This window comes from Haliotis rufescens, unplaced genomic scaffold (genome assembly GCF_023055435.1).
Source record: "Haliotis rufescens isolate VD_foot unplaced genomic scaffold, xgHalRufe1.0.p SCAF_2, whole genome shotgun sequence".
NCBI classification, from domain to species: domain Eukaryota; kingdom Metazoa; phylum Mollusca; class Gastropoda; order Lepetellida; family Haliotidae; genus Haliotis; species Haliotis rufescens.
The window spans coordinates 38,445,017-38,460,204 of NW_025963890.1; the positions used below are offsets into that span (position 1 = coordinate 38,445,017).

A 15,188-nucleotide genomic window follows, 5' to 3' on the forward strand; every position below is an offset into this window, starting at 1 on the left:
AGCATGCAGACATGTTCCGAGAACAGACAGGTTCGTATATACGGAATGACCAGACACAACAGTGAACTGTCATAGTACAGAGGAAAGTTAACCTGTATCATCCACAGGCAATGTAATGATTTTATGACGGGCTTATTCTATTGGTTTACGGATCTGCCGATCGTAAAAATCAAGAAAGTAGAAAATGATATAATTCTCAATATCAAGTTTATTTGTTTTATTACCGCCGAATTTGCTGACGAACTTAGTATAAAATGAGTGAGTGAGTATGGTTTTACGCCGCTTTTTTGCAATATTCCAGCCATATCACGGCGGGGGACACCAGAAATGGGCTTCACCCATTGTTCCCATGTCGGGAATCGAACATGGGTCTTCGGCTTGACGAGCGAACGCTTAAACCACTGGGCTACCCGACCGCCCCTGGTATAAAATGAAAATTTCATCACTAGATATGCTGATTTACCATTTAAATTGTATTCATGTTCTGCTAGGCATTGTTTTATATGCAGAGAGGAGGATTACCGTCGGTATGTTCTAATAAACTAAGCCGGAAGTAGCTATCAGCTGTACACACATTTTCTCCCAGACCATTCCCATGTACCGGTGATTCAGTCAGGAAATACCCCCAAACATACCTTAAAAGAAGTTTGATGCAGTGATCAGAAGAAATTGTATCTGAAACTATTATTTGACCAGAAATAATAAATTTCAATGTTGTGTCATTTTAGTCGTTGCTTTTAAAAATATATTTAAAATGATAATAACATCAGTGTAGCACTTTGTTGTATTGCCGGATAGTCTTTACGTATGGGATATTTTGGCGAGTCACCGTTGGAGGGTTCACGCGGTTTGCTATTTCGATTGCGGAGACAAATATGACTTTCACCTAATATTCATTTCAAGCCAGCAATATCGGTAATCTGTAACTATCGGCAATCTGCTGGTCAGTTCACACTCGATTTCCAATAAATTAACAACAATGATTGACATTTTGAATAAAACTAATAAAATAGTAGAACACAAACATTTATATGTCAAGATATACATGAAATATTTTCATGATCAGATAGTGTAATAACATTGTGACCCAGACACGAGCAGACAATTCGATATTTTCTTCTTCCCATGTTTGAAGAAGATAAATCCTATCTGATATTGTGTGTTGCAAGTTTGGTAATTCCAGTGTCTATTCTGAAGGTGTTTGATACAGAATATTTTTTCAGCACCTTACGACCATATGTCTACACTAACAACAAAAGCAAATTTGAAAGTGTTTTTGTTTGTGGTTTTTTTTCTATTATTTTTAGAAAAAAATCCGTTAACCAACTAACAAAAGATCGATCCCTCGTGATGATTCGACTTCCTTAACCCGAGTAATATAATATATTTGCATAACTGTTTGCACTGATTGTCGTTATGTGCGTCTAATTTTGCCTCTTCTCATTTGCGCAACAGAGGACACACGAGACACGGAAGTGGACAACAACGTGTGTCCAAGTGCTGTGGAGGCGGACGGGAAGCACGACCCTGTGTGTGTCAGTGCTGTGGATGCGGACGAGAACGATGTAGAGGAGGACGACAATGACACGTACTACAACATAACAAGTGCCCCTGCAGTGACGGAGGTGTCTGTAGATCAGCTGGGGGACCGGATCAAGGAGCTGCAGGTGCCCGTTGGTGGATTCCAGGCAGAATATCAGGTATGAAAGCCAATATCAGATAATGACGTATCATTTCATCATGTTGTACACCGAGAGAATACCGGATACCTATCCACCATAGTTGTTTGCATGATGTTTAATAAGATTATACCTCCATATTGATCATCAAAGCAATTCACAGACTTAGAGAAATGGGCATCAGCCCACAGTAATATCACCAGAAAATAGAAGTTCTTTTAATGGCTTTCTTGCAACCTTATAAGTGACATCAATGAGGGCCACATTTTAGCAAACACCTTGTAGTTTTCATTAACTTTGACACATGAGTACAATGGCCTTGTTTCAAGTGTTTGAGTCGGGATCAAGCCCCCAAAGCACCTGTTATGTCAACCTAAAACCCATTACAAATTTGGTATGGAGCTCTTGCGCATTCCTTACCAAAATAATGGAAGGCCTCCGGTATTCTGATTTTTATCCCTTATTATCCTTTTACGTGTAGGTTACAAATAAATGCATTATACTTTAGTGCATGTGAAGTCTGGAGACTGTATTGAATCAATTGTTGCGACTCCGACACTATTCACTTTACATTACATTGTGCCTGTTCGAGATCAGTATACCAGTTGGTGGTTTCAATGAGCTTTTGTCTCATTCTACTTCCCAACTTTATACTTCACTAATTGTCCCTTTATCAGTATATCCTGTACTTGATACGATTTGTTACAGAAACTATCTACTACCTTCACCCGTTCTTACAACGACGCTCAGCTAGCGGAAAACAAAGGGAAAAACAGATTTGTTAATTATTACCCATGTAAGTCTTACTCTATATTCCAAAAACCTAATATAAGACATTGGTGACAAAAACTAGCTTTAGTGTGTTCCCGTAATTAATACTTGATAATAATTGATATGGAACATAGAATTGTGTTAATGGTGTGAGAGTGAAAGAGAGAATGTGAAAGAGAGAGAGTGAAAGAGGGGAGTGAAAGAGAGAGAGAGTGAGAGAGAGAGAGTAAAAGAGGGTGTAAAAGAGAGAGTAAACGAGAGTGTAAGAGAGCTGGTTTACATGTACGTATAAACCCAGCGGTCAAAACCCTTTGACATATGTTGATGTGCATAAAGCGTTGTCTATTGGTTCTCACGAGAAAAAGGTGATCTTCTCTAACTCGTGGCATGTAATCGCCCAGTTCCAGGTTGTAGACGACATCAATGTTTACTGTTTTGGGTGCTGGTGATAGATTGACCGGATAGGGGATCTTCCAAACTAACCAAGGGTTAAATGCCTCCCCTTAACGTTCTATTGTGGCATATGATGGGGCAGCCACCGCATGCCATCGTTTATCAATCTGTCACTAGAATAAAACATTTGCTGACTGTTCTATATTATTTTGTATCCATTTTAGTGTTAAGAAATACCGTACTTCAACGGCGAAGTCAATGATTAACATTGAAACACGACAATTAGCAACACCCCCGATAAACCAGGCTTGAAAGTGTCGGATATGTTTTCCACTTTTTAACCCAATATACGTGCTCACTGTCAGACTTGCATTCATAGTTATTCATGCAAGGCTCTTGGAAACACTTATGTTTAACCAAATAGACCTCTTTTGTAAATTTACAAAAGAAGAGTTTTGACATCATTTCTAAAGGGTACACGTATGTTGACACCTTCAATTAAAAGGGCATCCATCAAGGCCACAGTCCTCATGTATTAAACCTTGTTATGAAGTTGGGCTTAAACTAGTAAACACTTGTTCAGTGATTATTAAAATGCATTTCACGTATTGACAAATGCAGTGGTGACTTAAATAGTAGCACTGTAGCTGTACAAGTGGCATTTATCTATTGTTTAATATTGATCTTGGTATATCGTATTTAATTATGTGGGTGGCAACGTACATAAATACCACTTCACTTGTGTAACATTCTTGCTGTTGTGCTCCCTCACATAACAAAACGTCTTTGTTCATGGCCATGCCTTCTGTGTTACAGTTGATGACACCCGGGTCGTGTTGCAGGAGCTGCCAGACCGGCCTGGTTCTGATTACATAAATGCCAGCTACATCGATGTTAGTAGGATAAGGATTTACTTTCGAATTATTTTTTTGTATTACTATTGGTGATATTGCTCCCCGTTAAGTGCTACGTGAAACTATTCTAGATCTGATATTGTTTCAGGGGTACTTGCAACCTAAAGCCTACATAGCAGCACAAGGTATGTCTTCTTCTTTAATGAGTTGTCTGTTTCCAGAAATAAAATCTCACTCAATTTATAAGTAAAAATATTTCATCTGTAGATAGAAATTGAGTTTACTAATGTTCGATAATGTCATGTTATCACATATATATATATACTGAACAACAAAAGTTCTAGTGACATTGAATAAGATTTAATTCAAAGTTATGTTTTTCACCAAATCTGAAACAATTTCGGTTTGCAACAGATAAAAGACTCGTGTAAGTGTTCAAATGGTTAAATGTGCAATACTGACTTCAGAAAATGCTTGATTTCATAAAAAAAAAACATGAACATGCCAAAATGTCAATTTACAAATCACTAGCGTGTGTGTCCACCTCTGGTTGCGATGCAAGCAACACATCTTCGTCTCATGGAATGGACCAGGCGTTGGGATATATCTGTTCATATCTGCTGGAGCATGTTTCGAAGTTCCTGGAGTGTCTTTGGAACACGTGGTTGACGTCGAAGGCGCCGGTCCATCTCATCCCACATGTGCTCGATTGGTGAGAGATCAGGAGAGCGAGCCGGCCAGGGGATGACATTCACGTTGTTTTGTTGAAGAGAATCCTGAACAAGTCAAGCAATATGAGGCGGGGCGTTGTCATGTTGAAAGGTAATGCCTGGGCCATTATGACGCAAAAACGGTAGAACCACAGGACCGATGATCTCGTCGCGGTAGCGCTGTCCATTGAGATTTCTCTCTACCACTATCAAACGGGTCCTCTGCCTTGCTGTAATCCGACCCCATACAATAACGCTGCCGCCCCGAACCGATCTTCTTCCATGACACAATGATTGACGAAACGTTCACCTCGACGTCGGTACACTCGAATCCGTCCATCGCTGCGGCTGAGACGAGACTCGTCAGTGAATAGAACTTGCATATTTTTCTGCAGCAGATGCGTTTTTGTTACTTGATTCCATACATGTACTACAATATTGAAAACCAAGCTTTACTTGTTTGAAAAATACACTAAATTATTGGTGTTACAGAAACTTTTGTTGTTGAGTATATATATACAAGATAGGTCGGTGATAAGAACGATAATGGAAATAAATGAAAGTAAGAAATGGTCATATTATTCAAATGTGATGATTTTTTATGGCCGGTTAGTCATTTCAAATGAACAGCAACATCACGCAGATGTCGTACACATATGTGTGTATTTGGTAGTACCTGATAACTCTTCTGATATTCAATCACTGGCTAAGTAGTGGCATATTTATATGGTTCATTCAAGAGATTAGACTAAATTTGAAGAAATATTTTGTCACACCAAATGTGCATTCACTGTGCAGGTCCTCATAAGAAAACCCTGACTGACTTCTGGAGGCTGCTCTGGGAAAAGAACTGTACCAGAATCATCATGCTGACTAATCTCATGGAGATGGGGAGTGTCAGTATTTCATTGATGACCTCATTGTTAGTGTAAACATATCCTTCATGCCAATGGTAAATTTAAGTTAGGTCATAATAGTTAACAGTGTTCAACAATAAAACAGGACTTTACTCTCCTACTTTTTAAACTAAATTCATGAATGAATCCTAAGCTTGAATTTTGTGGTATTCGTACATACCTTAGGTTCACCGGAATAGGTGTCATCTGGTAATTATAACGAACACTGCATATTGTAACAACATGTGAAAACTAATATCAGGTGAAGTGTGAAACGTACTGGTCGGACGAAACAGATTTGACCGTGGGGGACTTCAACATTGTTGTGACCAGTTCAAGTGAGCGAGCACATTGGGTTGTGCGAGAACTACAAGTGACAGAGAAAAAGGCAAATATGTACCCACTTTTCTTCGCATATATTTATAAAGGCTAGAGGCTACACGACCAACATATTGTGTTCAGGACTATTTACAGTACTGACAATGATACTTAACGGTTAGTAGGAAATTCCATTTTCACTATGTCTCTATCTAAATAACTGGATCTCAAATGATATTAACATTATGTTATGTGCTTTAGACACGCACTTGTCGCTACTTCCATCAATTTCACTTCACAACATGGCCTGATCATGGAACACCCGAGGAGATGGCCTTGACTGAATTTCTGTGGCTGGTCAGGACGACACCTAACACTCAGGATGACCCTCTGCTGGTGCACTGCAGGTAGGTAAATTAGCACACCGATTTGTCGTTTCCGAGTGCACAATTATAAGGCGGTATTATCTATTTACACACCTTTTATCTGTCTTTTCTTGGTTGGTAATAATCATCATATTTGCTATTATAATCAAACATGTTTCTCTTGAACTGTGTACAATTGATGTCATTAACAAAAAGAAAAATTATAACCCCAGTGCTGGGGTCGGCCGAACAGGAACCTACATTGCTGTGGACTACCTGCTGGACCAGGCTCTGGCTGATCAGAATGTGGATGTGTTTGGTTGTGTCACAAAGATGAGAAACCAGAGGAAGGGCATGATACAGACCAAGGTGAGACGTTTCATCTCAATGTACTGTCTTAAATTGTGTATAATCACAAATCTATCATTATGTCTTAGCCTTATCTCTTCCGTTAACTGTTATGTTTCTGCTTCTGTCAGCACCATACCCGTGCTCGTGGGTTTCACCGAAGTGGTAATCGTCTGAGACAGACATGACTTCGCGCTTTCTTCCCACATTAAGCTGACACGCCACGATATACCTGGAACACTGTTAAATGCGGCGTTAAACCCAACTCACTCACTCACTCTTCCGTTAACTCATGAATGTCAACGGTCATTTCAACATTACTGCAGGAACAGTACACATGTGTTTACGTGACATTGCAAGAGGCTCTGGAGTTTGGAAACACAGGCATGGAAGTACAGGAGTTCAATCAGAATCGAAATAGGAAGAGGACGTTCAAGATGGGACACATGGAACTCACACAGTTAATAAAGGTAAAGGCAAAAACACTGAGATAACAAACTACTGGTAAATTCCTGATGGGCTATGATATTGATATATTTCTTGTTCCATGTGATAATTACTGATGTTTTACTCAAAATGTTTTAGATCCTGAATATCAAAAGAGAGATTTCAAAACAAGGTAAGTGAATGTCGCATTGTAAGTGCATAATACATAGTAAAACATGTTTGCTATTCTATCAAATACCAACTATACAATAAATGATCATGAGAAATTGAGATTTTGGTGAATAAAACTATTGTTTCAGAGGCCATGGTCAGGGGTCGTGTGTACGTTAATGGGCGCTCAGACATCTTGGCTCAACAGTCACAGGTAAGCATTTTATTTGTGTATAACTCTTAAATTAGAACTCAGACACATTAGGTATGCTATTCAACGATATTTGTTTTCAGCAACGTATGTCACAACCACACTGATTTAACTTTTGTCTGCCACGACCTCAACAAACACTGGGGCTATGCCAGTTCGCCCTGGATGAGATACCTGTATACCTGAACCCGCAGGATTGCTTTGCAACTGTAATAAGTACATTTGCTAGCCAATAATATCATGGAAAGGTGTAAGGAGGTCCTTTGACAACCATGGCCCCTGACTGCAGAGCTGTTAGTGAAAGATCTTTAATGCAAATCATCATTCAAAGGTCATTTCCATTTGCTTAAGAACGTCACAAACGATTATTGCAGCTGGTATTACTTGTGATTCATAAGCACATATTTAGCACGTACAGTTGCACTCGCGACTCTCTTGTGATAGAGATTATTAAAATGAATGTTGACCTTTGAATAGTGCAATAGATCCAATAATATAATAGTCCAACTTTACCTAAATGGATCGCAATTATTTCCCGTTTCTTGTTTCATGCCGTACACATAAACATTCCAGTTACATGACGGCGTTCTGTAATTAGTCGGTTCTGGGCCAAATATCCAGTGGATTGACATTATGAATATGGTTTCGCACAAATCAACATGTCACCCAGTCTGATCATCGAATCCATTTAGTCGCCTCTTACGACACACATACATGCAGGTTTCTGGGAACCCATATTCTTACCCGGATTCTCCACGGGTCTGTGGAGGAATGTTGAAAGTGTTAGATTACGATTGTCTATTTAGAGTATTCCTCCTTCAGTCCCACCTGTCAATGAAGGGCTATCTGTTGACTGAAGCTCCCTCCGTCACCACGGCGTCTCTGTTCTGGCAACTCACAGACCAACAGGAGTCCTCTACTATCATTGTCCTGCCAGACTCGCACCAGGTGAGCATATGTCTTTACTATCTCACTCCAGTTACAACACCGCTATCAGCATGGTTTAATTCAACCAATAACGTTACTTTCAGAGGCTGTCAAGCTTTGTGCCATCCCCAGGAGACAGCCTGGATCTGAGTCCAATCAGCGTGAGATGTTCAACAGAGAAAACCATCAACCCTGACCTCGTCCTCCGGAACATCCTCAGACAGACGGACGTATGCCTTTACTTGCTGTTCATATGTTGGGAATTGATTTCATTATCTTTGTACGTCAAACGTATTAAAATAAAAACCAGAGTGCATGCTGTGTAAATCCACGTCAAACATAGTGGAGTCATTTCTAATAAATACGTCGACAATGATGACTGCTATTTAATCATAAACACACACAAAACATATATACGAAATTAGTGACACGGATCAGAGCAATAATGCAAAACAAGCCCCGCCCATTCTATTATCAACCAATCAAGAAACAGGTTGCTGGGTTTTCTTTCGGTTTGTGGAAACATAAACGCTGAAATAGCTGCTTGGTTAGCCATGAAATAAAATCAAATACCTCGACATCAACTGAAATTTATCTATTATTTTTCTATCAACATCATGGCTTGTCTTTACGTATGGCTACCGTGAACTTTAGAAACCCTGATATGCAATAGATGGATCTTCAAAAAATATTAGCTGGTATCAATAATCCTTAGTAAACATCTGTTTTTTTCAGCTATCGACACTGAGAATCGTATGTTTGATAAATAGGTCACATTACTAGTATTATATGTCATATAGATTTCAGTAAAATTGATGTATACAACAGTATGTAATTCTCTAAACTCACTGTTGATCAGAACCTTCCACCAGCTGCAGTAGGTGTGTACATCATAAAAAGGTTTCCAGCAGACTCCCACTCCACGCTGTTAGAACTCCTGGAACACGTAGATCTTCACACGAGTGGGGATGACTCCCAACCAGTTACTATCATCTACAGGTATACGTAAGGTCTTTATGAGCTGATAAGATTTCATCTAAAACCTCTCATCTACCTTTTTGTCGTCCATGGGAGCCATTAGCCACAGCGAGTTCTTTTTTAACCCCAGATATGGCTTGTAATGGGATGTCAGTGACCCCTCGCAATTGTTCCATTCTATCATTTGGTGATTGGATAACTAAGGGGCTGTTGAGATCATATCATGCATAGTTGTCCACAGGAACTTTCCTCACAAGGAAAGTCTGGTGATGAACTTGGGGTGTGATGAATCCGACATAATTCAGAAACTGTTTATAACTAATATAAAGCTACATGAATTTATATATATATATATATATATATATATATATATATATATATATATATATATATATATATATATATAATTAATATATTAATTATTTAATTATTACTCCACTTATTATTACTCCACTTATTAAATTATTACTATATTGTGCCTGAGAGTTAGAACTTTACTGTGCTTATATATATATATATATATATATATATATATATATATATATATATATATAATGTTTTGTTGAAGTGATTCTGGTAGAAAGAGAGGTGCCTTGCTGTGCATCTTGAGCAATATTGTTCAAGGCCTCAAGCATGACAAAAGAATCGAGATCTACAACAACATGAGAGCTATGGCCCACTGCATGGATCAGGATATAACACAGGTATATTCACCATGTTGTGGCAGTGCTAGTATTTGGTATAATAATTATACTCTTCAGCCCTCTTGAAGTGCTGGGCTGTATTCCTATTCAAAATCAAGATAAACTAACTGTGTCTCCAATTTAGGGATATCTGATGTCGACTCAAAACCTCTAAGGAATCTTTCCAAATTAAGCAGTTGTTTTATAATTAGACAAAAATAGTTAGGAATGTTATATAAATGCAAGTTATTGGTGATAATTTGGCACGGGTTAAGACCTAAAAGTAATGAATTTTAGGATGAAAATTAAAGGCGAATTTGATTTTTAAAGGTATATTTCATTAACGGTCATTGGTGTGAGATACATGTACCCAAATCAGTACAGGACGCTCAATTTGACATTACGTTCCTTTGGCCGGTTTCATGTCCAAATCTATCTCCCTTGTACTTTGAATACTCTATTAAGCGCAGAGCAACCTCAAAATGTCTTACATGAGGAACTGAATAGTTTGATATGACATATAATCTAATCTAAAGTAGTGATAATCGAAATATCTTGAAAATTGTCATTGTCATTTTTATCTACATATTGAACGTGCATACGATAGGTTCATCGGTGACAGTTACCTGTAGTATAATGAAACATCAGTAAGTCAGTCTGAGTTAAGGTTGACATCACGGTGATCTCTTCTTGCTTTCTGCCTTTAACTGTTGGCTTACGTACTCACCATAAAACTGTTGATACTACACATATTATCAGCATTAATTAATAGTAAACCTAAGCTTTTGAATTTCTTAGTTGCATGTATCATGGCATCAATACTCATTACCAGTCAAAGGTGTGTCAACTTAGAAGCGAAAACCGTAAAACTATCAAAAGAACAAACGAATAGACATAATGGCAAACAGAATAATAATGTTCACGTTTAACAATATTAAAAACATGATGATGTCTCTAGAAACCTTTTCTTTCCACAGGCAGACGTTGCTCTGTGTTACGATGTCGCTTCGGCGTGCATGGAGTCGCAGAGCATCTACGAAAACCTCTAACATGCATCAATACTGATGCATGAACAGACAAAACTCCAGTCTCCACCTTACAGATCTGACTTGATTGCACCAACAACTGCTTTCGTAATGAATATATATTTGTGGGCTTCACATGTATTTCCTCCCTTAGCAATTCTGTAATATTTTTAATAATAATTGTCATATAATTAAATTAACGTTTGCTTCTGACTCGTTAATTCTCCAGTTGACATTAGAGGGAAACGTAAAATGTAGGTATTGATTCTTTATGTTTGAGTGAGTGAGTGAGTGAGTGAGTGAGTTTGGTTTAACGACGCTTTTAGCAATATTCTAGCAATATCACGATGGGGGACACTAGAAATGGGCTTCACACATTGTACCCATGTCGGGAATCGAACCCGAGTCTTCGGCGTGACGAGCAAACGCTTTAACCACAAGGCTACCCGACCGCCCCTCTTTATGTTTGAACTTGCATCATATGTAAGTAGACCCGTTTGGTTATTTTGTGAAGAAGAATGCTCTACTGGTGACATACGTGTTCAAGGTCCGAGCAACTATTATAATTGCTGGCTAAAACTCTGTGAATACCTGGAGCACCCTAGAAATGTCTAATAAATGTCAAATAGTGTCAAATTGCTGCAACTAAGACATCGATCACCCGAGAGACACCGTTCATTGCAACAATAGGTTTTTTGTTATTTTTGTTTCGCTTTGTTTATTTTAATACATGCAGTGCATCGCTGCTCATCTTTAACTTACTTTTACTTTTATAAATATGTATGCAACAGGGATACTCACACACGCTCAGATCGCTAATTTCCATTTTCTTGTTATTTTTTTATTGAAGTTTGAAACAAGTGTATGTTGAAAACATTATTTGCACAACCAAACATAACTACACCAAAGGAAGAATTGAATAATGTCAAATATACTCGTATCCATTCTATTTACGCATCACTCTTCACTCACATTACCCAACTTCGATTTCCGAATTGTTTTTTTCACACTCTGCAACATTTGACAATTTAGCAGGTTGATTAGGTACAGAGTCAAATAGTTATCACAACATGATAATGTAACAGTAGAAATTCAAGAAATGCAAGTACGACTTACGCTTTGCTATGTTGGTTGAATTCTCTGAATATATGTTTTTGACATTTTGGTAGTGTTATGATTGTGCACCTGTACCAATGGCTCACATTTCGACTTGCATGAACGAACATGCCAAACATAAAATCTTTGACCGGCATTTAGAAGTGATACACATAAGGAAGAGAATTTATGGATGTCAACTTCTTTATAGTGAGGAACACAATGTTTCGAAGTATATATGCTTACTCCTTCATCAGATGAATGAATGCTTACTTACTTACTTACTTACTTTGGAGATTTAACGTGCGCTTTCCGACTGATGCGTATTTCGCACACGGGCCCGGCCAGGCCATTTAATGTGTTTCCGAAAGGGGCGAAGGTGGTCTGTGCAACCCAAGAGGGGGGTTTTAGGGGTTGCTTATATAGAATTTGGGAATTTTGAGATTTGGAATAGATGCCGATGGGATTGGGGAGGAGAACTAAGGGAGCTGGTATTGTGGATGTTTGTTTGTTTATGTGATTTTGATTTGGTAGGTTATTGTGTTTTTAGATGCGTTTTATTAGTTCCGTTTTTATTAAGAATACGCCTAAGGCCTTGAAGTTTTCTAGTTTATTTTGTGGGTTTAGTATTGCTTCTAGAGTTAGAGCCTTGTTTAGATTGAGGGTGGTTTGTAATGCGGTTCGATGTGTTAGGTAGTGTGTGCAGTGGATGAGTGCGTGTTCTGGGGTTTCTGGTTGTTTGCAGTGTGGGCAGTTACCTGTAGTGTGTTTTTTAAATTTTTTTAGGTGGTTATTTAGGTTGGTGTGTCCTGTTTGGAGTTTAGTGATTACTCTGTCGATTTTTTTGGATGGATGGAGAATTTTTGGTTTGGTTAGTGGTTTGCTGAGCACTTTTTTTATTTGGCTATTTGAGTTTAGATATAGGTTATGCCATTTTTGTGATTTTTTGCTTGTTTACACTTTTAATTTCTGATTTTGAGATGGGTAAGTTTAAGCTTATTTCTGGGATTTTGAGGGATAGTTTAGCTTCTTTATCGGCGTTTTCATTACCGTATATTCCTACGTGGGCGGGTATCCACAAGAAGGTTATTTGTTTGCCTGCCTTAGTTAGGTCGTTGGAGCTTTTAAGTATTTGATTTATTAATTTAGGTCGGTTTTTGGTATTTTTGTTTTGGAGGGCTTGCAGTCCACTTAGGGAGTCGGTAAGTATTAGGATTTTTTTGAGGTTTTTGGATTCTTGATTATGGAGGGCTGAGGCCATGCCCATTAGTTCTGCCGTGAATATTGATTGGTTGTTTGGGAGTCGGAAGGATTGTGTGGTTTTAGTTGGTTGTGTGGTATGGACTCCGAAACCTGTGTGTTTGGAGGTCGGATCTGAGGATCCGTCCGTGTAAATGTGACACCAATTTGGCCAATTTTCGTGTATGTATGCTAGTGTGGTAGTTTTAGCTATGTTTGGGTCGGTTTGTTTATTTATTTGGCTAGCTAGTGTTGTGTCTATTTTGGGTATTTTAAGTTTAGGGGTAAAGATATTTGATTGTTTGCAGTTTTGTTTAAGATTTTTAATTTGGTGTTCATTTAGGTAGTTTGTTATTCTTTGGGATATTGGGGTAAGTAAGGGGTGTTTACGAGCTAGAGCTTGGTTTTTGGGGCTGATGTTTTGGTTTATTAAGTTTTGGATGAGAGGGTTTGATTGGGACGCGGCCCAGAAATTTAAGCTTAGCTGTTCCCTGCGTAGACTTAGTGGCATTTCTCCTGTTAAGGCCTGAAGAGAGGTGTAGGAGGTGCCATGTTGGGTGCGTGTAATTAGTTTGAGAGCCTGATATTGTATTGAGTCAAGTTTTTTAGATAGAGAGTTGTTTAGGGTGTTGTATATGGCGCAGCCGTAGTCTAGTTTTGATCTAATTAGTGATATGTAGAGAGAGAGGAGGGTATCTTTGGATGCTCCCCAGTTGGAGCCAGTTAGGCATCTTAGGGTGTTTAGGTCTTTACTGCATTTAGTTGTTAGGTTTTGGATGTGAGCATCCCAGGTGAGATGTTCATCGAAAATAAGTCCTAAGAATTTGGTTTGTTTATGAAATTTGATTGTTTGATTGTTTAGCTGGAGGATTGAGGAGGCGGGTTTCATGTTTTTATGTTTGAATACTATTCCTGTTGTTTTTTCTGAGTTAAGGGAGAAGCCCCATTTGTCAGCCCATTGTTGTATTTTATTAAGAGATTTTTGGAGTAAATTTTGGACCATGTTCATGCTTTTAGTGCGGATCCAGATGGCTCCATCATCCGCGAATTTTGATGTGTTTACTTTAGGGGATAGGCCCTCGAATAGATCGTTTATCATTGTATTGAAGAGGGTGGGGCTGAGGATACTGCCCTGTGGAGTACCATTTTCTAGGGGACATTGGTCCGATAGAGTTTGGTCTATACCCACGGTTATTTTACGATTGTTTAGGAAGTCCTGGATGTAGTTTATTATCTGACCTTTGAGTCCTATTTTTTTAAGTTTTTGTATTAGCCCATCGTGCCATACCATGTCGAAAGCTTTAGAGAAGTCTAAGAAGATGCCTGTGGTATATTGTTTATTTAGCTGTCCTGTCTTAATATCTTGTTCTAGTCGGGCGAGGTTATCTAGGGTTGAGCGGCCAGGAGTGAAACCGCTTTGATCTGGGTTTATGATGTTATTTTTGGTTAAGTAATGTTGTAATCTATTTTTAGCCATTGATTCCATTACTTAAGTTTGAAGTTAGGGATATTGGTCTATATGAGTTAGCTTGAATAGCTGGTTTATTAGGTTTAGGGATTGGTATGACTAGGGCCTGTTTCCAGGGAGTAGGAACCTGTCCGTTTAGGTAGATGAGATTGTATAGTTTGAGTAGTGCCTGGAGTAGTTTTAGGGGGAGTTTTTTAATTATTTGGTAAGAAGTTAGGTCTAATCCTAATGAATGCTTTGACACAGAGAGCATATATATGTGCACGGAAGAACAACAAAAGCAATAAGGTAACAAAAGGTGGAAACTTAACGAGGGAAGCCAATAGATATTTGGTGCTGATAGGTGATTAGCAATGGACAATGGAAGCCAACACTTAACAATAATTAGCGCCAGGACTAAATTATCACTGATTGGTAATTGGCAATGGACAATGGGCAAACGGGAGCATATACTCCGAAACGTTGTGTTCCGCATAATAAAGAAGCTGACATCCATAAATTTTCTTCCTTTTCTTTAGAATAGCATACAACGATGTGAGTAACGTATGTTACAAAATTTAAATTCATCATATAATTCAAATTGTCAAAATATAAAGACGTATGTTTTCGTTGTTCATATAGTGATTACCTT

General features: G+C 38.4%; 1 protein-coding gene across 1 annotated transcript; it reads left to right on the forward strand.

Moving 5' to 3' along the window:
• Positions 1–11: 11 nt before the first annotated feature.
• Positions 12–11,102, forward strand: LOC124127768 (tyrosine-protein phosphatase Lar-like). The gene is made up of 17 exons (XM_048399301.1): positions 12–30; positions 1,456–1,700; positions 2,388–2,475; positions 3,660–3,736; positions 3,846–3,882; positions 5,206–5,303; positions 5,566–5,691; positions 5,883–6,028; positions 6,220–6,355; positions 6,661–6,804; positions 6,920–6,953; positions 7,081–7,145; positions 7,965–8,090; positions 8,174–8,299; positions 8,929–9,068; positions 9,616–9,751; positions 10,708–11,102. Exons 1-17 carry the CDS (start codon positions 12–14, stop codon positions 10,777–10,779), a joined length of 1,815 nt encoding a protein of 604 aa, XP_048255258.1. The 3' UTR covers positions 10,780–11,102.
• Positions 11,103–15,188: the final 4,086 nt, after the last annotated feature.

Excerpts from the sequence above, each read along its gene's own strand:
- LOC124127768 (XM_048399301.1), top strand. Across the intron at positions 2,476-3,659 it reads ATTTGTTAATTATTACCCAT|TTGATGACACCCGGGTCGTG; the intron begins GTAAGTCTTACT and ends TCTGTGTTACAG. Across the intron at positions 9,069-9,615 it reads CCAGTTACTATCATCTACAG|TGATTCTGGTAGAAAGAGAG; the intron begins GTATACGTAAGG and ends GTTTTGTTGAAG.